Genomic DNA, 26,733 nt, shown 5'->3' with positions numbered 1-26,733 from the left:
TATAGACTTTGCAGATTTTGAAGCATTTAGCAGCAAAGCCTTTCATCCAAAGGGTAATTCGTAAAGGAGTGTTGATGAAAAGAATGACGACTCAAACAGCACTGTACTACACTTTCTCACTCTTTTCCAGCTGGTAAGAAATGTTATAGTGAGGAAAGGGCAATTGGCTATTTTTCACCTGTGTGCAAAGCTTAACTAACAAGTCCATGAAAAATGCAGTCACATTGCCAGATGGAATTTGTAGCCATGTACCTGGATGTGTTTCCTTCTGGTGTGCTCTGAAGTAATTTGGGGGTAACCTGTATTCAATGGTTTCTTGTTTTTCTCGCTCCGCTTCTCAAGGTATCTCCTCTGATGGTCGGTGATGCTGCTGTCTAGTTTAATTCGCCTGGGTGACAAACAAACTCTTTCATGGCCAAAAGCATGGATCAGTCAGTCGGGCAGTATCAATGGTGGAAATAGAGCTGCCCCTCTCATGCAGAGTCACTTCCTTATCTGTTTGGGTCAATATATCTGATTCCACAGAAGTGGTGGTGGAAAGGATGTTGGCGGCAGTATCTGTGAGCAGCTCACTCTTCTCTGAGTGTCTAGAATCTGAAGAAGCGTTATTTATATAATGAAAACCTGGCTGTTTTCTCAGAATATATTTATCAAATTTAATCTGTTCAATTGTAATCTGATTGGCCCTCCCAGCTTGATGAGTAGAAAGAACCTTGTTTTTTTTAAGATCGCCTGTGTTTTTACGGCATTTCTCCAGGCTTTCATACCGTTTCTTTTTCTGAAGCTTGTTGTTCTGCTGTTGCTGTCTACCACTCCATTCCTTAACATCTTGTTCCCCCTTGCTATCATCCTGTGTCCTTTCTGAGGGCTGGAGAGAATGTGTGATGGGACGCTGAAGAAGTTTAGCCAAACGATCAAGTCGCTCCACCAAGGAAAGTTCCTTCTTGGCACTGAACTCAGGAGGTTTCTGTTGCCTCTGTCGCTCCTGATACCTGTTCCAGAGTTCATTTAAACTCACAGTGTGCTGAGTTGCTAACTCTGGGGTGGCCTTATGATCCCTTTTTAGGTCATTAACTTGTTTGTCATATTTTGGAAAATCTCTAGCCTGACTTTTAGTAGTATGCTGTACTTCTTTGTTTTCCAAGCTTACATTGATACTGAGGCTCTCTATTCTGGTATAATCTGACTTTGTCTTTGCCACATTTTGATAAGAGGAAGGAAGACAAGTGTGTTCTCTTTGTTTGTCTGGATGATGCTGAAAGGAATCTTTCCAAGAATGCCTCAGGAAAACTCTTCTTCCTAAGGATTCATGGCAAAAATCTTGATCACTTGGTAGGTGCACTGGATGATGAAAGTAAAACTTAGCTGACCTGAAGACAGAATGGGTGGTATTTTCAAATTCTGAATGACATCTGGACTCTGAAAAGGCGAAAAAAAAAAAAAAAGATTTTGAAGGACTTTCAAAATATTTGCATTCCCTTTAGAAATAGTATTCACATTTAATTCTTTAGATACAAAACAAAGACTGAAGGAAAGAATGGTCTATATAAAGATTCAGAAAATTCACTGCCTGGACAAAGGATTCATGCCTTGTGCCTAGTGGCCAGATTGGCATGGTAATAGTTTAAGAGACTCCGGATCAAAAGACCCAGATTCTGGGCTGGATTCTGCCACAGACTGGCTGTATGACCTTGAGGAGGGCATTTAGGTTCTTGGGATTGTAACAGCAGCTGCTATGTATTACTGCTTGCTATGTGTGGGCTATTATGATATATGCTCTATATCTGTTTTTTTCCCCTCTTATGAAACGGAGAGAGAGGTATTATTAATCTCATTTTCAGCTAAGAAACCTGAGACTTTATTTTTATCATCAGTAATTAAATGGATGGAATTTTTAAAACTCCAACTCTTTATATGTTTTAGAGCCTTGAAAAATTCTTTTTTCTGAACCATCTTCACACCCCCTCCATTTTATTTATTGTGGTAAAATACACCTAATATAATTTACCATCTTCCATCTTCACATTTTGACAGTCATTCTATATCAAAATAGGCATTTTAAGATGTAGAACATCTTAACAACTATAAACCATAATTGTAAACGTTAATTCAGTTTCCATACACATTCTTAGAGTTCTAAGTCATGGAAGAAACAGACATACATATGAAACACAGTATCACTTGTAACTATGGGATCCATTTTACCTTCTCTATAGATTATTGGTAATCAGAATTTTCACTAAATACTCTGGGAATCCCTAAGACAATTTCCCCCAAATATAGTGGGATACATGGAGTCTGCTTTTATATCTAAAGGATAAAAAGACTCCCAAACCTCCCAATGAACAAAAGTCCAGAGCCAGGTGGCTTCACTGCTGAATTCTACCGAACATTTAAGGAAGAATTAATAGGAAAGATTCTCAAACTCTTCCAATAAACAGAACAGGAGAGAACACTTCCAAACTTATTTTATAAGGCCCACATTACCCTGTTATCCAGACGTTACCTAGATACCCAGTGTAGATACACTACAAGAAAATTACAAGCCAATATCCCTGATGAACATAGATGCAAAAAGAAACCAAACAAAACATTAGCACACCAAATTCAATAATATATTAAATGGATTATACACTATGATCAAGTGGGATTTATTCCAGGAATGCAAGGATGGTTCAACATCTTACAAATCAATCAATGTGGTGCATGACACTAACCAAATAAAGGACAAAATTCATATAATCAATAGATGTAGAAAAAGCATTTGAGAAAACTCAAAATCCATTCATGATAAAAACTCTCAACAAAGTAGGTATACAGGAAACATAGCTCAGCGACCATTTCTGACAAGACCATAGCTAACATACTCAATGGTGAAAAATGGAAAGCATTTCCTCTAAGATCAGGAACAAGACAAGGATATCCACCGGCATCACGTTTATTGAACACAGTATTGGAAGTTCTAGCCAGAGCAATTAGGCAAGAAAAAGAAACAAAAGGCACCCAAATCAGAAGAGAAGCAAAATTGTCACTATGTGAAAATGACATGGTTTTAGATATAAAAAACCCTAAAGACGCCACCAAAAAAAACTGTTACAACTAAAACATTCAGTAAAGTTGCAGTATACAAAATTATTTAACAGACAAAAATCTGTTGCATTTCTATACATTAATAATAAACTACCAGAAAAAGAAATGAAAACAATCCTGTTCATAATTGCATCAAAAGAATAAAATACCTAGGAATACATTTAACCAAGGAGGTAAAAGACCTGTATACTGAAAACATTGATGAAAAAAGCTGAAAAAGACATGAACAAATGGGAAAATATTCTGTGCTCACAGATTGGGAGAATTCATATTGTTAAAATGTCCATACTACTCAAAACAATCTACAGATTCAATGCAATCCCTATCAAAATTCCAATGGCATTTTTCACAAAAATTGAACAATCCTAAAATTTGTATGTAACCACAAAAGACTCCAAATAGCCAAAGCAATCTTAAAAAAGTAGAAGAAAACTGTAGGCATCACACTTCCTGATTTCAAACTATATTACAAAGCTACAGTAATCAAAATGGTATAGTACTGACATAAAAACAGACATGTAGGTCAATGGAAAAGAATAGAGAGACCAGAAATAAACTCACACATGTAAGGTCAATTACCTTATGACAAAGCAGCCAAGAATATACAATGGGGAAAGGGTAGTCTCTTCAATAAATGGTATTGGGAAAACTCGATAGCCCCATGCAAAAGAATGAAACTGAAGCATTATCTTACACCATACACAAAAATCAATTCTAAATGGATTGAAGATTTAAATGTAAGGTCTGAAACCATAAAATTCCTAGAAGAAAACATAGGCAGTAAGAGCTTCGACACTGGTGTTAGCAATAATTTTTTGAATTTGACACCAAAAGCAAAGACAACAAAAGCAAAAGTAAATAGTAGGAGTACATCCAACTGAAAGGCTTCTGCACAGCAAAAGAAACCATCAGACTACTGAATGGAAGAAGATATTTGCAAATGACATATCTGACAAGGGGTTAACATCCAAAATAGACAAAGAATTCAACTCAAATAAAAACAAACAAACAAACAACCCCATTAAAAAATGGGCACAGGATCTTAATAGACATTTTTGTAAAGAAGACATACGAATGGCTAACAAATACAGGAAAAGATGCTCAGCACCAATAATCATCAGGGAAATGTAAACCAAAACCACAATGAGATATCACCTCACACCTGTTAGAATGGCTATCATCAAAAAGACAAGAAATAACAAGCATTAGTGAGGATATGGAGCTAAAGGTTCCTTTTCCTGTGCACTGTTAGTGAGAATGTAATTGGTGTTGCCACTATGGAAATCAGTATGGAGGTTACCCAAAGAGTTAAAATGCAACTACCATATGACCCAGCAATTCTGCTTCTGGGTCTATACACAAAACAATTGAAAGCTTGGTCTTGGAGAGATATTCGTATATCTGTGCTCACTGCAGCATTATTTAAAATAGCCAAGACATGGAAACCACCTCAGTGCCCACTGATGGATGAATAGATAAGGAAAGTGTGGTATGGGGGGTGGGAGGAATTGGGAGATTGGGACTGACATATATACACTATTGATACTATGTATAAAATAGATAACTGACGAGAACCTACTGTATATAGCACAGGGAATTCTACTCAATGCTCTGTGGTGACCTAAATGGGAAGGAAATCCAAAAAAGAGGGGATATATATATATATATATATATATATATATATATATATATATATACACACGTATAGCTGGTTCACCTTGCTGTACAGTAGAAACTAACACAACACTGTAAAGCAACTATACTCCAATAAAAATTAAAAGAAAACAAAAAAAAAAAGAAAATGTGGTATAGAGGAAAGTGGGCAAGATGGCAGAGTAAAAAGACCTTGAGCTCACCTCCTCTCACAAGCACACCAAAATCACAACTATCCGCAGAGCAACCATTAAAAAAAAACGCACACACACAAAACACTGGAACCCACCAGAAAAGATCTCCTACACCAAAAGACATAAAGAAGGAACCGCAACAAAACCAGTAGTAGGGGGAGACTCACAATATAATCAAATTCCATAACCCCTATGTAGGCAACGAAAACTGGAGAGTAAATATATTACAGAGGTTCTCCCAGGTTGGGGGTCTGGCATTGTTGAGATGAGCCCACAGAGCATTTGGCTTTGAAGGCCAGAAAGGCTTAATTGCAGGAGCCCCACAGGACTGGGGAAAATAGAGATATCACCCTTAAAGGGTGCACATGAAATCTCATATACCCTGGGACACAGGGCCAAAGAAGTAATTTGATAGGAGCCTGGGCCAGACCTACCTGCTGGTCTTGGAGAGTCTCCTGGAGTGGCAGGGGTTGGGGAAGGGTGGCTGCGGCTCACCCTGGGGACATAGACACTGGTGGCAGACATATTGGGGAATACTGTTGGTGGATGACATATTGGCTCATTAGCTCCAAAACCTGTCCCCACCCAACAGCCTGCAGGCAACCGTGCTGGGACGCCTCAGGCCAAAGAACTAACTGGGTCAGGACACAGCTCCACCCATTAGCAGACAGGCTGCCTAAAGACAAAAAAGCTCACAGCTGCCTTTGGACTAGCCCCTAGACATGGCCCAGCCCACCAGAGGGCCAAGACCCAGCACCACCCACCAGTAGACAGGCACAGGACTCTCCCACCAGGAAGCCAGGCCAAGCTTCTAGACCAGTCTCATTCACCAGGATGCAGGCACTCAAAGCAAGAAAACTATGATTCCTCAATGCAGGCCAGAGCCTACCCTGGGACCAGCTGGGCCTTGGACTGGCCCACTAGCAGGCCAAGGAAACCTTCAGGACACTCCAGACCCTGTACCCAACTGTGTCAGGAAGCGACACCACCCCCTCGACAATCTGAAATGAGCTCTGGGATCCCAGGACCCTGCAGCTGGACCCAGGGACCAGCTCTGCCTGCCAGTAGACCAGCACTAACCCCATGATCTGGCTTCAACTACCAGTGGGTAGGCAACAACCCTAGGGTCTTCAGGACCCTGACTCCACCCACCAGTGAGCCAGCATTAGCCCCGGGGCCCCTAGCATTCTGCAACCAACCACGTTGTGACCAGGCCCTGCTAAGCAGCAGCCAGCAGCATCCACACAAGGCAGGACCTGGCAACCAACCAGACTAGGGGCCTACCAGACTGCCCACATAGTTAGCCCACCACAACAGAAGGCCCAAGTAGCCCTCTTAGGGTGAACCCCTAGAGCACACAGCTTGGGTAACAAGAGGGGAGTGTGCTGCTGAAGTGCACAGGACGCCTCCTACAGAGGGCCACTTCTCCAAGGTTGACAGATGTAACTTACCTACTACATACATAAAAATACAAATAGCAACTTATTGACAAAATGAGATGGCAGAGCAATATGTTTCAAATGAAGGAACAAGATAAAATCCCAGAAGAAGAACTAAGTGAAGTGGAAATAGGCAATCTACCCAAGAAATAGTTCAGAGTAATGATCATACAGATGATCAAAGAACTCAGGAGGAGAATGGATGCACAGAATGAGAAGTCATAAGTTTTGAGAAAAGAGTTAGAAAATATAAAGAACAACCAGAGATGAAGAATACAATAACTGAAATGAAAAATACAGTGCAAGGAATCAAAGTAGACTAAAGGATTCAGAAGAATGGATCAGTGAGCTGGAAGACAGAGTAGTGGACATCACTGCCACTGAAGAGAAAAAAGATTTTAAAAGAAATGAGAACGGTTTAAAAGATCTCTGAGACAACATCAAGAGCACTAATATTCGCACTACAGGGGTCCCAGAAGAAGAGAGAAAGAGCTCGGGAAAACACTTGAAAGAAAGAGCTCAGGAAAATATTTGAAGAGATAATAGCTGATAACCTCCCTAACCTGGGAAAGGAAATAGTCATCCAAGTCCAAGAAGCGCAGAAAATCCCATACAGGATAACCCAAAGAGGAGCACACCAAGACACGCTGTAATCAAAATGTCAAAAATTAAAGATACAGAGAATACTAAAAGCAGCAAGGGGAAAGCAACAAACAACATACAAAGGAACTCCCATAAGACTGTCAGCTGACTTTTCAGCAGGCACTCTGCAGGTCGGAAGGGACTGGCATGATATATGTAAAGTGATGAAAGGGAAGAACCTACATCCAAGAATACTCTACTCAGCAAGGCTCTTGTTCAGATTTGACAGAGAAATCAAAAGCTGTATAGACAAGCAAAGGCTAAAAGAATTCAGCACCACTAAACCAGCTTTACAACAAATGTTAAAGGAACTTCTCCAGGTGCAAAAGAAAAGGCCACAACTAGATATAAGAAAACTATGGAACAAAAAAGCTCACCAGTAAACATACAGTAAAGGTAGGAAATCATTCACAAACAAAGCTAGCAGGAAGATTAAAAGACGAAAGTAGTAAAATCATCTGTATCCACGATAAGCAGTTAAGGGATACACAAAACAATTTGATGTAAAACATGACATAAAAAACAGTAATCATGAGGGGAGGAGAGTACACATGGAGGGTAATTGCAAATGCATTTGAAAGTAAGACATCAGCAATTTAGAAGAATCACCATATATATACAGAGACTGCTATACAATAACCTCAAGGTAACCACAAGCCAAAAATCTGTAGCAGATACACACATACACAAAAAAGGAATCTAAACATAACACTGAAGATAGTCATCAAATCACAAGAGAAGAGAACAAAAGAAGGGGGAAAAAAAGACCTACAGAAACAAATCCAAAACAATTAACAAAATGACAGTACGAACGTACGTATCGATAATTACCTTAAATGTAAACAGACTGAATGCTCCAACCAAAAGACACAAACTGGCTGAATGGATACAAAAACAAGACCCGTGTATTTGCTGCCTACAAGAGACTCACTACAGATCTAGAGACACATACAGACTAAAAGTGAGGGGATGGAAAAGGTAGTCCACACAAATGAAAATCGAAAGAAAGCCAGAGTAGCAATATTTATATTAGATGAAATCAACTTTAAAATAAAAACTGTCACAGGAGACAAAGAAGGACACTACAGAATGATCAAGGGATCAATCCAAGAAGAAGATGTAACAACTGTAAATATATATGCACCCAACATAGGAGCACCTGAATACATAAGGCAAAATATTAATAGACATAAAAGGAGAAATCAACAGCAGCACAATAATAGTAAGGACTTTAACACCCGATTTACATCAATGGACAGATCATCCAGAGAGAAAATCAATAGGGAAACACAGGCCTTAAATAACACATTAGACCAAAGGGACTTCACTGATATTTATAGAGCATTCCACCCAAAAGCAGCAGAATACACATTCTTTTCAAGTGCACATGGAACATTCTCCAGGATAGATCACATGTTAGGCCACAAAACAAGCCTTGGTAAATGTAAGAAAACTGAAATCATATCAAGCTTCTTTTCCAACCACAACTCTATGGAACTAGAAATCACCTACAAGAAAAAAAAAAACTGCAAAAACCACAAACACGTGGAGGCTAAACAATATGCTACTAAACAACCAATGGATCACTGAAGAAATCAAAGAGGAAATCAAAAACTACCTAGAGACAAATGAAAACGAAAGCACGATGATCCAAGACCTATGGCACGCAGACAGAGCAGTTCTAAGAGGGAAGTTTATAGTGATACAGGCTTACCTCAGGAAACAAGAAAAATCTCAAATTAACAACCTAAACTTACATCTAAAGCAAGTAGAGAAAGAAGAATAAATAAAAACCAAAGTTAGTAGAAGGAAAGAAATCATAAATATCAGAGCAGAAATAAATGAAATAGAGACTAGAAAAACAATAGGAAAGATCAATGAAACTAAAAGCTGGCTCTTTGAAAATATAAACAAAATTGATAAACCTTTAGGAAGACTCATCAAGAAAAAAAGGGGGCTTCCCTGGTGGCACTGTGGTTAAGAATCTGCCTGCCATTGCAGGGGACACGGATTCGAGCCCTGGTCCCGGAAGATCCCACATGCCGTGAAGCAACTAAGCCCGTGTGCCACAACTGCTGAGCCTGTGCTCTAGAGCCCGTGAGCCACAACTACTGAGCCCGCGTGCTACAACTACTGAAGCCTGTGCGCCTAGAGCCTGTGCTCCGCAACAAAGAGAAGCCACCGCAATGAGAAGCCCGCACACCGAAACAAAGAGTAGCCCCCGCTCGTTGCAACTAGAGAAAGCCCGCACACAGTAATGAAGACCCAACACAGCCAAAAATAAAGAAATAAAATAAATTTATTTAAAAAAAATACCATATGATCATCTCAATAGATGCAGAAAAAGCTTTTGACAAATTTCAACACACATTTATGATAAAAACTCTCTAGAAAGTGGGCACAGAGAGAACATACCTCAACACAATAAAGGCCATATATGACAAACCCACAGCTAACATTATACTCAATGGTGAAAAGCTGAAAGCATTTCCCCTAAGATCAGGAACAAGACAAGGATGTCCACTCTCGCCACTTTTTTTCAACATAGTTTTGAAGGTCCTAGTCACGGCAAGCAGAGGAGAAAAAGAAATGAAACGAATCCAAATTGGAAAAGAAGAAGTAAAACTGTCAGTTTTTACAGACGACATGATACTATAAAATCCTAAAGCTGCTACCAGAAAACTACTAGAGCTCATCAGTGAATTCGCTAAAGTTTCAGGATATGAAATTAATACACAGAAATCTGCTGCATTTCTACATACTAACAACGAAAGCTAAGAAAGACAAATTAAGCAGACAATCCCATTCACCATTTAGAACTAATAAACGAGTTCAGCATCGTTGCAGGATAAAAGTTAAATATTAAAAAAGTCAATTGTATTATGATATACTTGCAATTAACCAACTGAAAATGAAATTAAGAAAACCATTCTGGGGGAATTCTCTGGCAGTCCAGTGGTTAGGACTCTGCAATTCCACTGCAAGAGGGCATAAGTTAGATCCCTGGTTGGGGAACTAAGATCCCTCAAGTCAAGCAGCACAGCCAAAAACAAAAAGAAAAGCAAAAGGAAACCATTCTGTTCACAACAGCCTCAAAAAAATTAAAATATTAATGTAAATTTACCATAAGAAGAGAAAAACTTCTACTCTGAAAGCTACAAAAAATGACTGCAAGAAATTAAAGACTAAATAAATATCTAAATCAATAAATATCTATCTAAATCAAACATCCCAAGTCCACGGACTTACTGTTAAGAAAGCAATTCTCACCAAAGTGATCACAGATTCAACACAATCCCTATCAGAATCCTGGCTGATTTCTTAGTAGAAATTTTGCAAGCATATGGAATTGTCAAGGACCCAGAATAGCCAAGACAATCATGAAAAATAAGGTAATGTTGGAGGACTCATACTTCCCAATTTTAACTCACCGAATGGGAGAATATATCAAAATCAAAATTTTGATAAGAATGTGTATCTAGAATACATAGAACTCTTAAAACTCAATAAAAAAGAGAAATAGCCCAAATAAAAACCAGGCCAGGATCTGAATACACATTTCTCCAAGGATAACACACAACTGGCCAATAAGCACACAGAAAGATGTTCAACATCATAATCATGAGGCAAATGCAAATCAAAAGCAAAATGAGATACAAATTCACATCCACTAGAATAGATCCAATGAAAAAGTCAGATAATAAGTGTTGCTGAGTTTGTAGAGAAATTGAAATCCTCATACATTGCTCCTGGGAATGTAAAATGGTGCAGCCACTTTGGCAAACAGTCTGACAACTCCTCAGATGATGAAATATAAAGTTATCCCATGATCTAGGAACTCCATTCCTGGGTACATACCCAAGACAAATGAAAACATACTGCCCATATAAAAACCTGTACATGAAGAGAAAAGCATTTATATTTTATAAATATAAAATCATTATTTTATAAAAGCATTATTCATAGTAGCCAAAAGGTGGAAACAACCAAATGTCCATCAACAAACAGATAAACAGACTGTGATACATACATACGATGAAATATTATTGAGCCATTAGAAGGAATAAAATAATGATACAAGCCCTAACTTGGATGAACCCAAAAACATCATGCTGAGTTAAAAGAAGCCAGTCACAAAAGTCCACACATTAAATGATTCCATTTGTATTAAGGTCTAGAATAGGAAAATTTATAATAGAGACAAAGTAGATCAGTGGTTGACTTAGGGCTTGGGGGGAGGTGGGTGATGAGGAAATAGAGGGGTGATAGCTAAGGGGTATAGGGTTTCTTTCTGAGGTGATAAAAATGTTCTAAAGTCAACTGTGCTGATGGTTGCACATATCTGTGAATAGGGTAAAAATCATTAAATGGTACACTTTAAGTGGGAGAATTATATATGTGCATTACATATTAAAAAAGCTGTTTGAAAAAAAAATGTTCTATGAGCATTTGAAAGGTTGTTTTTTAAAAGCATACAAACATTTATACACATCAACCTCATTATTTCCAGATGTTTCTCTAACTCTGCTTTTCTTGTTTTTAATTTCATTTCTATGGTCTGTCATGGGCTAAGTATGTGTGTTCAAGCTCTCTAGTGTTCTGTATTATCCATTTCTCCTTGAGGGTCCTCTAGGGCAGCGGTCCCCAACCTTTTTGCCACCAGGGACCAGTGTCAGGGAAGACAATTTTTCCACAGACGGGGGTGGGGGGTGGGGGGTGGGGGGATGGTTCAGGCGGTAACGTGAGGAATGGGGAGCGATAGGGAGCTGCAGATGAAGTTTCTCTCGCTCGCCCGCCCGCCGCTCACCTCCTCTGTGCGGCCTGGGCTAGAGTATGCTTCTGCAGGTTATATTTCCATCTTTCTTTTCCAAGCTATGTCTCCTAGACTACCCACTGCAGAGTTGCAATGTTGTTTTTTCATCTTACACATTCTTTTTTGTGTGTGATAAACACAGAAGATTAAATTTACCATCTTAACCAATTTTTAAGCATACAGTTCAGCAGTGTTAAGTATGTTCACACTGTTGCACAACAGATCTCTAGAACATCTTCATCTTGCAACACTGAAACTCTATACCCAATAAACATGAACTCCCCCTCCTTTCTCTCCCCAGCCGTTGGCAGCCACTTTTCTACTTTGTTTCTATGAGTTTCACTACTTCAGAGACTTCATGTAGGTGGAATATACAGTGCTTATCTTTTTGTGACTGGCTTATTTCACTCAGCACAAGGTCCTTGTGATTCACCTATGTTATAGCATGTGACAGGATTTTCTTCTTTTAAGGCTGCATAACATTCTATTGTATATATATCACATTCTATTTATCCATTCATCTGCTGATGGACGTATCTTGATTATTGTGAGTAATGCTGCAATGAACATGGGTGTGCAGATATCTCTGAGCTCCTGCTTTGAATTCCTTTGGATATACACCCAGAAGTGGGATTGCTGTATCATATCGTCATTCTATTTTTAATTTTTTAGGAACCTCCATACTGTTTTCCATAATGGCTGTGCCATTTTATATTTCCACCAGCAGTGCACAAGGGATCCAATTTCTCTGCATCCTTGCCAACAATTGTTATTTTCTGTTCTTTTGATACTACCCATCCTAATAGGTGTGCAGTAGTATCTCATTGTGGTTTTGATTTGCATTTCTTTGATGATTAGTGATATTAAGCATCTTTTCATATACTTGTTGGCCATTCATATATACTCCCTGGAGAATTGTCTATTCGAGTCCTTTACCCATTTCTAAATTGGGTTTCTTTGTTGTTGACTTTTAGAAGTTCCATATATAATCTGGATATTGATCACTTATCATGATTTGCAAATATTTTCTCCTATTCCACAGGTTGTCTTTTAACTCTGTTGATTATGTCCTTTGAAGCAGAGTTTTAAATTCTGATATAGTATAATTTATTTATTTTTGCTTTTGTTGCCTATACTGTTGGTGTCATATCCACGAAATCATTGCCAAATCCAATGTCATGAAGCTTTCCCCCCATGTTTTCTTCTAAGAGTTTTATAATTTTAGCTCTTCTGTTTGGATCTTTGATCCATTTTGAGTTAATTTTGTATATGGTAAAAGGTAATGGTCCAAATTAATTCTTCTGCATGTGGATATCCAGTTTTCCAACACCATTTGTTGAAGAGACTATTCTTTTCCCACTGTGTAGTCTTGGTGGCCTTATGGAAAAAATCCATCTAATACTTTCTTGATGTTAGCAGCTGCACGAGGACTATTTTCAAAATACAGTATCGCTAGATTAGCTTCTTGACTCCTTTCTTTGCTTATCTGGATACTGTTCTATATTCCTCTAAGACATAAAGTTTGACAGCTAGCTAGTAACGGCTTGTGTCCTATACACTTTTCTTTTATGTTATTAGAAAAAGGGGGCCATGGGTAAACATAAATAGATTTGATCTTGGGTCTTTTTTATTGTAATTTTTTAAAAGTTTGTATTGAGATTCTTTCTGTCTTTGTCACAGTCATCTGGAATGCCTTAAGCTTTCCCTCCCCTGTTTCAGTGTTGAGACATGGTACTTCACTTCTAATACTATCAGCCTTGGGTATTTAATTGTAATTTTGTTTCTAAATTGCCAGTGTCTTTTCCCAGAAGTAACAATTATCTTACAAATAAATACATACATCCACACAGACAAAGAAGCACTGAAGTGATATGCATAAGAAAGCAAAAACTAAAAAGATGGAACTCTGTTTAAATTGTGAGACTATAGTCTCATCAGAATTAAGTGGAAACACGTAGACACAGGCGTTTGCGTGTGCATGCTCTCTCTCTCTCACACCCCCTACCCCACTCCCCATTACCTGCAATATCTATTTGCAAGGATTTCTCCTCTTCGGGCCAGGCTTCCTTAGGAACTGTCCTCTTACTGTGGATCTCCCCTTTCTGTTTAATGGCTTTAGTGTCTGGTAGATTATCAATCTTCGTGTCTTGTAGTTGAGCTGACTGCTCTGAAGCAGCAGCAGCACTGGAACCTAAGAGAGGGAAATCAAGATTCAGACAGGAAGCTGACAAAAATTATTTTAAAATACCTCTCAAGCATCTACTAGTGTGAGAAGAGAGTTACACTGGATAAACAGTGAGATGGATGCAGGACAGGAATAAAGACGCAGACGTAGAGAACAGACGTGAGGACACGGGGAGCGGGAAGGGGAAGCTGGGACGAAGTGAGAGAGTGGCATGGACTCATATACTACCAAATGTAAAATAGATAGTTAGTGGGAAGCAGCCGCATAGCACAGGGAGATCAGCTCAGTGCGGTGTGACCACCTAGAGGGGTGGGATAGGGAGGGTGGGAGGGAGACGCAAGAGGGAGGAGATATGGGGATATATGTATATGTATAGCTGATTCACTTTGTTATAAAGCAGAAACTAACACACCATTGTCAAGCAATTATACTCCAATAAAGATGTTTAAAACAAACCAAAAAACTGAGATGGAAAGAGAAAAGCATTTTGGGCAAAGGTGAATACATATGAAAAAAATGGAATCAGGAAAGCAACGGAACATCTAAGAAACAGTGCAAGTATATAATTTATTAGATTATAGAATTTGTAAGGAAAGGAGAAAAATTAGCCTTTGAAAGGTTCTTTGGGAGCCCATTCTACTGTTCTGAAAGACTAGGCTCAAAAAGTTTAGTTTTCATTCTTTTTCTTTAATAAATGTATTTATTTATTTATTTATTTGGTTGCATTGGGTGCTCGTTGCTGCGTGCGGGCTTTCTGCAGTTGCGGCGAGCAGGGCTACTCTTCATTGTGGGGCGCGGGCTTCTCAGTGCGGTGGCTTCTCTTGTTGCGGAGCACAGGAGGGCTGGAACCCGTGTCCCCTGCATTGGCAGGCGGATTCTTAACCATTGCACCACCAGCGAAGTCCTAGTTTTTATTTTCAAGGGCAATGAAAACTTTCTGATGAGGAGATTAACATGATCAAAACTTTTTCTGAAGCATTCGTTTAAAAACAGCAAAAAAGCGGGTAAATTTTCGAATACTATATTGCCCAGAATACAATATAACTTCTGAAAAAGAAGCAATACACAAAAAAAGAGAAGTGGCTAATTATACTCCAAACTATGTTTTTATTTATACTTGTGGCAGACTACCAGCTGTCCTCCGAAATCCATTTTCCTTTTCCTCTAAAATAGAACCTGACTTAGCTGGGCATACCATCATAGAGATTATATTTCCCAGCCTCCCTGGCAACATAGGTTGGTGTGACCGTGTGAATAAGTCTGGCCAATAGGATGGAAGGGGAATGGTACATTTAACTTTTGAGAAGTATTTAAAGGAAGAAATACACTTTTTTCTTTTTCCTTTTTTTTCCTTTCTGCTGGCTGGAATACGTGTCTGATAACTACAGCATGAGAATGGAGGCTAAAATGTTGAAGCAACAGGAGAGAAAGAGCTTTGTTCCCTGATACTCTTTTCTGTCTTCTTTAAGCCAATGTCATTTTGTTTTTGTTTTCATCTCTCAGAGCCAAAACTATCCTAAACTAAACACACTTTTACAGGCATTTTTAATCAGCACAGTCCTACCGAAGTAAATTAACTGGGTAGGTTGTTAGGAAGTAAACAAGCTAAATTCCTGAAGAACAAAGGCCTATGTAAAACAATTTTATTAGAGAATTAGTATCTCATGGCAACAAATATTTTTATCAGTAGAGTTTTAAAAAGTCCATTATGTGAATTTCTGGCAATGAGATTAATTTGTGTACAATATTCACAAAGTTCTCCAAAAATATCTCAAAGAGCTTTAAAAATGTTAGTTTTACCTGCCAATGTATACCAAAAGTTGCAGCTAACATCCTATTTCACACATGAAGAAGATGCAGGGTTGAAGAGAGCAAGAATATATAATACTTTTCTATTTATATTCATTTTAGAAGGCCAGAATAGAACAGTAGGCAGATAATTCTACAGTTCCACTACCTGTAGTGTCTTTCTGCAAGGATTCTTTTTCTTCAGATCGAGCAGCCTCGGTCACTGCCCTTTTACTGTAGATCTCCTTTTTCTGGTTTTTGTCTGAGAGGTCCTCATCCCCAGTGATGAGAACTTGAACTTGAGCATCTGGAATAATGATGTCATTTGATCCCAGGGAGAAGGAAAAGATAACACAAGCAAGTAATCCACCCCCTCCACCCCAAACAAAAACAAAAACAAAAACCTCCTTATATATTAGGAAAAAAAGCATCTCTTAGGCTCAACCATGTAAAAGCTGTGACAGTTTCAAGGACTTTATAACATATGACAGTTTTGGGGGGTTTGGAAAGTTTTCCATATTCTTCTGTGTACAATCACTTTAAACAAAATCTGTTCTTTGCTGATTTGATGCAACAGTTAAAAAAAAAAAATCCAGATCAGGTATCTTTCAAAGTAGTAAAGTACATCTGAACAAGCCTATTCAACATTTTTGTCACTTAGGGGGCAAATTTTGATATTTCGTATAATCCTAGAAAAGCATCTATATCATCTAGATTTTATATATTATACTCATATAACTTTTTAAAATCTCCTGAGGTTAAATTTGTCTAACGCTTTCTATTTTCTTTCTGTTTTTCTTGGTCATACTTGCTAGAGATTTATCTACCTTATTGGTCTTTTAAAATCAGCTCTTTTCTTTTTTATTGTATGAGAAAACTCAAGTGCAAAATACTAATGTTGGTAAATAAATTAAAAATCACCAATACAACAACTAGGATACAGTTATCAAGCAGTTAATATGGTTATGTTTTTTACAATGGATTGACAAGAGATTCACTTCCTATCTCCAAGCATGAATATTTTTCAACAGAGCAGTCAGAAAGGCAATACAGATTACTAAAAACAACATAATGAACACCAATGTGTCTACTATAGAGCTTAAGAAATAAGATAAAACATTACAGATATAATGATATAATGATAATGATACCCTGTGTAAAGCCTCAATGATACCATTCTCTCTTTTCAGTAGCAACCTTAAGCTCAATTTAGAGTTCGTCAATCTCAAAGATGTTCTTGAACTTTTTACTATACAGTGCTGCATGTATTAGTCAACAAGGTACTGGATTGTTTTGCATGTCTTTAAACTTTATATAAAGGGTATAATACTCTGTGTACCTTTAAGTAACTTGCCTTTTACACTCAGTATTACGATTGGGGGATTTACTCTTAGTGACTCTAATGAACTCATTCTCAGTGTTATGTAGAATTCTATGGAATTAATATATCAATTTTCACCTGTTGATACACTTTAGGCTATTTCTAATTTTTTAATATTGAAAAGCATTACAATGAACATTACTATAAAATTTCTTGGTAGGTTGTATGAGTTTCAAATATCTTCTCTCAGTCTGTGTCTTGTCTTTGAATTATTTATGATGTCTTTCGGTGCACAAAATTTTTCATTTTAATAATACCACTTGTTTTCTTTTTCCTTCGTGGTCTGTGCTTTGTGTGTCTTATTTAAGAAATCATTATTTCATGGTCAAAGGATAGTCATCTAAATTCTAAAAGCTTAAAGATTTCCTTTTTACATTTAATATCATTTGGACTACATTTTTGTTTAGTGTGCAGCAGGGATCTATCTGATTTTATTTTTTCTTACATATATAATCAATGGCCCAAACACTATTGAATAGTTTACCCTTTCTTATGTCTTAGGATTCTTATGTCATCTGTGTCATATATTAGTTTCCACATTCATGGGTGTGTTTCTGGGTCAACATGTTGTTCCACTTTTCTTTGTTTATTCCTTTGCAAGTGAGATCTTAAATATATATATTTTATACATATATAAATTATATATAAATTTTATATATGTATACACACACACACACACACACACATATAAGTCTTTTGATGTCTGGTATGGCAAGTTCCCTTACCTTATTCTTTAAATAGACTTCTTGATTTTCCAACAAATTTTGGAATCAGCCTGTCAAGTTCCATGAAAAATTCTACTGGAATTTTGAGTAGCGATTCATTGAATTTATTTAAGTCTTCCTTAATATATTTCAATGAAGCTTTATCATTTTCTCTACATTAGTTTTGCATGTCCTTTGTGAGATTCATTTCTAAGTACTTATTTTTTGTTGTTTTTAAAAAAGTATCTTAAAAAAAATCTTTTGCATTATGTATCAGAAGACATGTATCAAAAAATGCACAGAGAACTCTGAATTGGTAAAAAGTGAACATGTACCCAGGTTTTAAAAAAAAAATCTGCCTAGAACCCTACATTCTCTCCCCTCATTCTTTCAATCTCCCCCAGGCTGAGCATAACACCCCATTTTAAATGCAACAAATGACTTATATTTCTGAACTTTATATAAATGGAATAATACAGCACATAGCCTTTATGTCTTGCTTTCTTCTCTTACATTATATTTGTAAGATTCGTTAAGTGTTAAAACATATATTTGTCTTTTACTCAGTCTCATTTACTGGTTACTATTCAACAGTGGCAATATGCTACAATTCACTCATACTACTGGAAAAATAATGGCATAGTACATATAAAAATAATGGCCTCTGGGTAATTGCCAGTTTGGAGCTATTACGAAAACTGCTGTAAAGAATATTCATGTGGCGGAGGAGACACCACCGCAGTTGCCGCCACCTCCGGGATTTCTGGCTCTTTTCTCTTCGCCTTAAATTCGGGTGTCTTTTATGAGTAATCAAAAGCAGTAAAGGCAACGCTATCAGGCCAGCGTTTTAAAACCAGAAAAAGAGATGCAAAAGAGAGGTTTGACTCTACTCAGTTTTAAGACTGCATTATTCAAGGCTTAACTGAAACTGGTACTGATTTGGAAGCAGTAGCAAAGTTTCTTGATGCTTCTGGAGCAAAACTTGATTACTGCCGATATGCAGAAACACTCTTTGACATTCTGGTGGCCGGTGGAATGCTGGCCCCAGGCGGTACACTGGCAGATGACATGATGCGTACAGATGTCTGTGTGTTCGCAGCACAAGAAGACCTCGAGACCATGTAAGCATTTGCTCAGGTTTTTAACAAGTTAATCAGGTGCTACAAATACCTGGAGAAAGGTTTTGAAGATGAGGTTAAAAAGCTGCTGCTGTTCTTAAAGGGTTTTTCAGAGTCGGAGAGGAACAACCTGGCTATGTTGACCGGTGTCCTTCTGGCTACTGGAACACTTAATGCATCCACTCTTAATAGCCTTTATAATGAGAATTTGGTTAAAGGGGTTTCAGCAGCTTTGGTTGTAAAGCTCTTTAAATCATGGATAAATGAAAAAGATATCAATGCAGTAGCTCCAAGTCTTTGGAAAGTGAGCATGGATAACAGACTGATGGAACTTTTTCCTGCCAATAAACAAAGCATTGAACACTTCACAAAGTATTTTACCGAGGCAGGCTTGAAAGAGCTTTCAGAGTATGTTTGGAATCAGCAAACCACAGGAGCTCGTAAGGAACTCCAGAAAGAACTTCAAGAACAGATGTCTCGTGGTGATCCATTTAAGGATAAAATTTTGTATGTCAAGGAGGAGATGAAAAAAAACAACATCCCAGAACCAGTTGTCATCGGAATAGTATGGTCCAGTGTAATGAGCACCGTGGAATGGAACAAAAAAGAGGAGCTTGTAGCAGAGCAAGCCATCAAGCGCTTGAAGCAATACAGCCCTCTCCTTGCTGCCTTTACAACTCAAGGTCAGTCTGAACTGACTCCGTTACTGAAGATTCAGGAGTATTGCTATGACGACATTCGTTTCATGAAAGCCTTCCAGAAAATAGTGCTGCTCTTTTATAAAGCTGAAGTTCTGAGTGAAGAACCCATTCTGAAATGGTATAAAGATGCACATGCTGCCAAGGGGAAAAGTGTTATCCTTGAGCAAATGAAAAAGTTTGGAGAGTGGCTCAAAAATGCTGAAGAAGAATCTGAGTCTGAAGCTGAAGAGGGTGACTGAATTTGAAACTACACCCTCAGTAAAGCAAACAGGAGTTGTAGATAAAATGTCATGTCTCATGTGTCCTGGTTCTTACATCTTCCTACCTCCCTATATCAAGCATGATATAAGGGCTTTCATGGCAAAGTTTATTTTAACTGTTCCTATGGTTACTGGAAATGTTGGATTTAGTTTCTAAAGCCATGTTTTAGAACTAGTCTATCTGGGAGAATCCTTCTTTGTCTCTTCCAGCTTCTAGTGACCCCTAGTGCTCCCTGGCTTTGGACAGCATAACTCCAATCTCTGCTCCTGTCTTCACATGGCCTCCTCTCCTCTTTTTGTAAGTACACTAATCATTGGATTTAAGGCCCACCCTACATCCAGGATGATATAACCTAGAGATCTTTAACTAATGACATCTGCAAAGACCCTATTTCCAAATAACATCACATTCTGAAGTTTCCTGGGGACAGGAATTTTGGGGCAATTACTACTTAACCCATAAAACAGATTTTTGTTTCGTTTTGTTATTCCATGTTTTTATTGTTGAGTCCTAATTTAGCTACACTGTAGTCAAAGAAGCTGTTCTTTTTGAACATCAATTCTTCAAAACCAACAGCTTCATCAATTTTTCTAAGTGTTCCGTGTGTTCTTTAAAAAATGAAAAGTTCTCTGTAGTAAGTCAAACTTTTAAAGTCCATTTTAAAATCTTGTCTACTTTAATTTTCTTTCCTGGTCTCTCAGTTTCTGATAGGTATGTATTGTTGGGTTTACCTATATTTTCCTGTCATTTTTCCTGCATACAAGTTTGAGTAAAAGAAAATAAACTCAAATTTTATCTTATTGGTATATTTGAGCCTTTTGTTCTTACAAGGTAAACTCATAATATATATTAATATTTTTTGGTCTGGAATTTTATTTTGTCAATATTAACATTGCCCATTAGCTTTATTTTAGTTGGTATTTGCCAAATATATCATTTTCCATCTCTTCCATGTTTTGGGAGGTAAGGGAAAATAAACTATAAACTAATCAAAATAACATGTACAAATGGTTTTGAAAGTCAAATAGTTCCAGTAAACTTATAACAGAAATCAACAGTTTTCAAACACCACCAGTTTATTTAGCCATTTCTTCTAGTATCACTATCCTTGTTTCCAAATAACATGCTTTATATTGCTGTATCCTTTTTAGTTCCAGAAATTATTTTTTGATTTCCTTCTAGGATCATATGGATTTACCTTTTATAGAACTTTCCTGTCACACCCATATTCCCTCAATCTATCTTCTGAAAAGTTTTAGTCCTATATTAATGTTCATTGTTTATATATTATGTAAATAGTAGTCACGATGATGAAATCAATATTCAGTGATTGTGTTTTGTTTCTATTATTCACAGTTAAACCAACTAGTATACTGTAATCACATTTGTTTTCTTTTACAAAGTTTTGCTTTTACTGAGGAGTTAATAATTGCCTATTTCTGCATTTGCTATGTTTCTATATACCAATCCCTACATCATCCTCATAAATGTAAATAGAATTGAAAATCTCTTCTAAATACAGTCAACTACATAAGGTATTCTATCAACTTGACCTTTTTCTTGCAGTCCTCAATCTGATCTTGTTCTAGAGCTTCTGTACCAACACTGCAATGGCAATTCCTTTCCCCTCTCTCTTATGTTGTCCCCATTTCCTCCATCCCATGTTTTCCTTTAACAAATATTAAATCTACTCCTTCGTTTTATTTAGTGAAATAATTTTCCCTCAGAATTTCAAGGCATTACTCCTTTGGTTTCTAGTTCCATGTATTATTTTTGAAAAGCTTAACGTCAGTCTAATTTGCATTTCTTTATATGGTACCTGTTTTCTTTCTGGAAGCTTTCAGAATCTCTTTCCTTGCCAGTGTTTCGAAATTTCAAGGTCATGTGCCTTGGTGTGGATTTTTATGTACATGACAGTTCCTATTAACATGGAAATTCATATCCTTCAGTTTTGGAATTTATTCCTATACTAGTCCTTTGAGTCCTTTTTTTCTATCTTCTCTATTATCTCTATGGAACACCTGTTTTTTGATGTTGACCCTTTGGGGCCAATCTTGAATTTTTTTTCTTTTCCCTTCTTTTTATGTTCTGTTTCCTAACAGATTTTCTCAGTTTTATATTCCAATCCTTCTACTGAGATTTTTACTTCTGATATATTTACTGGGCTCACTTAGCTATTATACAAAAGTCACTATTCAATTTTCCCCAGCAGGTATCTTCCCCCTATTCTCCTTAATCCTTTAAAGTGAGAGGCTCTGAGGCTGGGCTTCTCCAACGGTGAAATAGGAGGACTTTTCCTTAGGATGCAGTCTGGAAATAGACCAACAATAATAGTAGCAGTAGACCCCCATAACAAGTGGGAGGTTAGAGGGGTCCCTCAGTTAACAAAGCCCAACTTTATTTCACACACATCATCCTTACCAAATGCAAACTAGAGGTGAGTTATATTTGGTAAGTTCATTGTGCAGACTTCTGACGGAGTTCCCTTAGCGTATCACTTTGTTCCCTGCCAATGTTTCCGTATCCACCTTCTTCTCAATTGTCTGACAGTGGGATCACAGGGTTATCTATATGTACCGAATTGCCACTAGTATATAGCTAGTATATGAGAGTTTTCATTTATGAACTCCATTTTGCAAAAATATTTGCCTTTCTATTTACTTGGCAGCCTCCATGTTAACTGGCAGATGTGCTTCTTTTATCATCTTATTTCAAAAGACTTCAAAATGCTTTTCAGTGCAACAAAAAGTTATCTGGAAGAATAAATGTGTGCACTTTAGCAAGCAGCCTTTCATTCGGTTTCCTCATAAAAGCATTAACAACATCACATGAAGTCATTAACACTATGCCAAAACTGGAACATAGAGCCAGCCTATGTTTGAATACTGCCCCGGGATCAGTAGGTCCTATTTGCCTAATAGCTATGCGCAGGAATAAAAAAACTGTAAATGCAACAAAGCAACACATGCAAGTATACAAGTAGAATTTTCAGTGGCTCCGGGAATTTTCATTTAATAAATACTACTGTGCATCAATTAAAGAAGCACAATGTCAGGGATGCAAAGGAAAAAAAATCATGCAGATTCCTAAAGATTAAAAGCTTTTATAAAACAGCAGGGCCTATATCTAGGGGCAAGGATGAAAACTCAAATACCCACAGTCACCAGACTGACAAGGTAGATGTATGAAGTGGATTGAGTCTGAGACTCGTGGGGACTGAAGCAAACAGGAGAATGTATGTCCTCTCTGCAGAGGACAACCATGCCTCAGGGTCAACGATAACTGCCATGGAGGAATACAAGTTGAGTGCAACTACATATTCTGACTTCTCAAGGGAAGCCCAAAATCTTATTTTTAGATGTTGGCAGCAAAAGTTTTAAAAAGTTAAACACCATGTGAGCCATACACTTTCCTGCAGAATCCAGCCTATGAGATATTAGTTTGTACCATCTGACAGATAAATTCACAAGGCATTTTAATCCAGATTTTCTATGAATTTTAGTCGTTAAAACATACTTAAATGGATATTATTTCATTTCAAAAGTTGCAATATATTTCCCATAGTGAAAATAAAGTCTACAGTTTTCAAAAATCTAAAGCATTTAAAAAGATTTTTTATTTTCCTTCTTGTACATATCCAATAAAACAGCTAGGAGAAAAGTTTGCATTAACAAAGCAGAAAAAAAAAGAAAGCCTGGACAACACTCTCATTTAAGATGAACAGGAAAAAAAAAAGGCCACAGAATACACAAAGCCAATCCAGTCACCTGCATTATCTTTCTGAAAGGGTTTTTTTCCCCATTGACAAGGATGCCTTAGTTACCACCCTCTTACTGTAGATCCCCTCTTTATGTTTAATGTTAACAGTGTCTGCCAGCTCATCATCCCTTGTGCCTAGCACCTGAGCCGGGAAGTCTGGAGCAATGGCATCATTGGATCCTACAGAAAAATGGAAAAGTAGTACAGTTAACACAAGTACAGATTGAAGAGAGACAAAAATTTTACCTCTTAAACCACTTCTATAAAAAAGGCACTACCATGGGAGTGTTACGGGGTAATCAGAAGGAGACATGAGTCAAACTGAAGCTGTCAGAAATGTACAATATTGCAACAATATACTGGAGAAGCAAATGACATAAGAGGAGACATATAAATTAGGAGGGAGACAATTTCCGGCTCAGGAACGTTTTCAGAGGAGGAGAAAATAGTTTGTACCTTGGAAAGTAAGTAGGCTTTTTGAAATATGGGGAGGAAGAAACAAAGGCATTTTAGGTAGAGGTTACAGCGTTAGCAAAGACCAGGAAGCAGGAAAACAGATTAAGCAAAAAAATCCGATACTTTTGCGGTCAGACTGTATTATGGACTACATTAAAGAGAGTGGTGGGAGATATTAAAAAGGAATTGTTTGGGACAAAATTCAGCAGGGCATGGAATCCCAAGCTACAGGGGTAAAGAGTGTAAATTTTACTGTACATGAAATGCAACATCATTCAGGATTTTTTAATAAAGGGAACTGCAATCAGTTACATTGTAGGAAGCTTAATCTGACAATAATACAAAAGACAAAACATTGTAAGGAAAATTTTATGTGATAAAGTAATACAAGATTTGAAAGTAACTTTATTTTCTTTAAAATATATTTCAATATTCTGAAATCCACTAATATAGGAACTGATAAGAGAAGTTTATCCATGTCACATATAAGAGGCAAAAGAACATCTCTGGACTTACAGGAGTTTATAGTAACTATAGAATTATCTTCTACAACAATGCTTTTCTTTCTTAACTGATACTCCATACTTCATGCATTTTCTAAGCACCTAAAAAGTGTATGGCAATAAAAGCTGGGTAAGTATCAGTTCATTTGTACAGTATAAGTATAAATAAGTCATGAGTTCTATTTCAGGACAGATTGCAAAGATCCTATTAAGCCTTCTGGGTCATATGTACACTGAGCTTTTCTTTGCTTCCGTGGCATCACGTTCTTTTATTTGCTCCCTACCTCTTTGGTAGATCCTTAGTGTCCTTTCTTCTACCAAATCTCTCAATGCTGGAGTTCCTCAAGGTTTCAGAACTGGGTTCTCTTCTCTTCCTGGATGAACTCATTGATCATCAATGTATGGAACACTATATGTGGATGACCAACAAATAGATATCTCTAGCTGGAACCTGTTTTCTGAGCTTCAGATTCTAGCATTCAGGACACAGCTAGCCTCTAAAGCATTTGGAGGAAAAATTAGAAAACGATGTCCCTTCCTCATAAAAAAAATTTTTGTTTTATATATTATGATACAACACAAACAACTATACGTGAGGGTCTCTTCACCACCTCCCTTTATCCTCCAAGAGAGGTGATTATGTCAGGTTCAGAGTTAGGCAAGGAAGAATAATTAAGTTCCTGAGAGCAGTGCATGGATGTACAAGAGAATCAACCTCCTTGGAGCTGAGAGGCAGTTGAAAGAGAGTGTAGCCACACATATGTGTCTATGCCATTGAATGTATGTGTACTTATTTTCCTGCATCTGTGCACAGCTGCAGAACGTGTGCAGATTTACGTTTCGGGCAGGAAGAGAGTTAACGTTATTGCTCCAGAACGCTAACAGGAGATTTGGAATCTTCACACCTGGGTGTTTTCATAAAAAATGGCATATGTTTATGACATGAACAGAGCCACCTTCTAGACAGTGCCCTTGCATAAAACTTAACTGTAAACTGACTTTGTTTACATTCAACTGCAGCTTTAACATCTCCACATGGATGTGGAACAGAAATCTCATTTTTAACATGTCCAAAGCAGATATTTTGACCATCTTCTCCAAATCTGCTTCTTCCTCAGGTTTCTCCATCTCAGTAAATGGCACCTTTATTTACCCAGTTGCTTATTCTAGAAAACTAGAAATTGTTTTTTTGTCACCTCCTTCTCCCTCACTCTCCATATTCTATTACCAAGTCCAGGAAGAACTATTTCCTAAAAGTAAGTTGATGTGTCCACTTCTCTCCATCTCTGTCATCATCACTCTAATCCTAGGTGCTACCATCTCTGACACTAATTACTGCAACAGCCTTCAGCTAACTGGTATCCTCACTTCCACTTCTTGACCCTCCCTTCCTTCACCTGGGCTCCCTGCCTTTCCATCCACAAGCTATTCTCCATATAGCAGCCTGAAAAAAATGTACAAATGTAAATCAAACCACAGCTGCCTACTAGAAGAAAGTTCAAGTGCCTTAATATGGCTTACACAACCCTGGATGATCTTGAACCTATCTATCTTTAACCACATCTAGCCACAGCTCTGCTCTACCCACACTGCCTTCTTCTCACTTGGCAAATGCATCCAACTTTCCTGTTTCTGGAGCTCCTCCCATTCTGTTCCCTTCCGCCAGCACACTCTCACTCCCCACTCTCTGCCTGCCTAACTTACCTATATCCTCTAGATCTCAGCTCAGAAGTTTCTTCTTTGGAAAGGCCTTCATGGGCTCCTAAAGCTAAACTGGATCCTTTTACTCTCTTAAAACTCTTCTTTATTTTCCTAACTCGTCATTTGTAATTATGTGCTTATTTGTATCTATTTGTTAATATGTGTCTCCCCACTTGAGCATGATCATAGGGGGCATGTTTATTTTATTTTGCACAGCCGTATAACTGTAGCACCTAGCATAGTATCTGCCAGAAACACGGTAAGAACTTTAATACTTTTTTCGTTGAAGAAAAAATGCACATACGCTGAAAGTTTCTGTGACCTTAAAAAAAAAAAATAACCAGG

General features: G+C 37.6%; 1 protein-coding gene and 1 long non-coding RNA gene across 2 annotated transcripts; one reads left to right on the top strand and one right to left on the bottom strand.

Annotated features, from left to right (window-relative positions):
- Positions 1 to 1,182: 1,182 nt before the first annotated feature.
- Positions 1,183 to 23,808, bottom strand: LOC130709348 (uncharacterized). Its single transcript, XR_009009851.1, has 4 exons — positions 23,737 to 23,808; positions 15,974 to 16,111; positions 13,852 to 14,022; positions 1,183 to 1,419 (listed from the first exon to the last, which is right to left on the bottom strand). It is a non-coding gene; the product is annotated as an uncharacterized LOC130709348 (long non-coding RNA).
- On the top strand, positions 18,224 to 20,503 carry LOC130709338 (eIF5-mimic protein 2-like). Its single transcript, XM_057557852.1, has 2 exons — positions 18,224 to 18,937; positions 19,027 to 20,503. The coding sequence occupies exons 1-2, from the start codon at positions 18,854 to 18,856 to the stop codon at positions 19,945 to 19,947; spliced, it is 1,005 nt and encodes a 334-aa protein (XP_057413835.1). The 5' UTR covers positions 18,224 to 18,853; the 3' UTR covers positions 19,948 to 20,503.
- Positions 23,809 to 26,733: the final 2,925 nt, after the last annotated feature.

This window comes from Balaenoptera acutorostrata, chromosome 12, assembly GCF_949987535.1.
Source record: "Balaenoptera acutorostrata chromosome 12, mBalAcu1.1, whole genome shotgun sequence".
NCBI classification, from domain to species: domain Eukaryota; kingdom Metazoa; phylum Chordata; class Mammalia; order Artiodactyla; family Balaenopteridae; genus Balaenoptera; species Balaenoptera acutorostrata.
The sequence above is the reverse complement of the archived record's forward strand: the minus strand, read 5'-3'. Positions and strand labels throughout refer to the sequence as shown.

Excerpts from the sequence above, each read along its gene's own strand:
- LOC130709338 (XM_057557852.1), top strand. The coding sequence starts at position 18,854 with ATGCTTCTGGAGCAAAACTTGATTACTGCCGATATGCAGAAACACTCT. Across the intron at positions 18,938-19,026 it reads CGGTGGAATGCTGGCCCCAG|GTTTTTAACAAGTTAATCAG; the intron begins GCGGTACACTGG and ends GCATTTGCTCAG.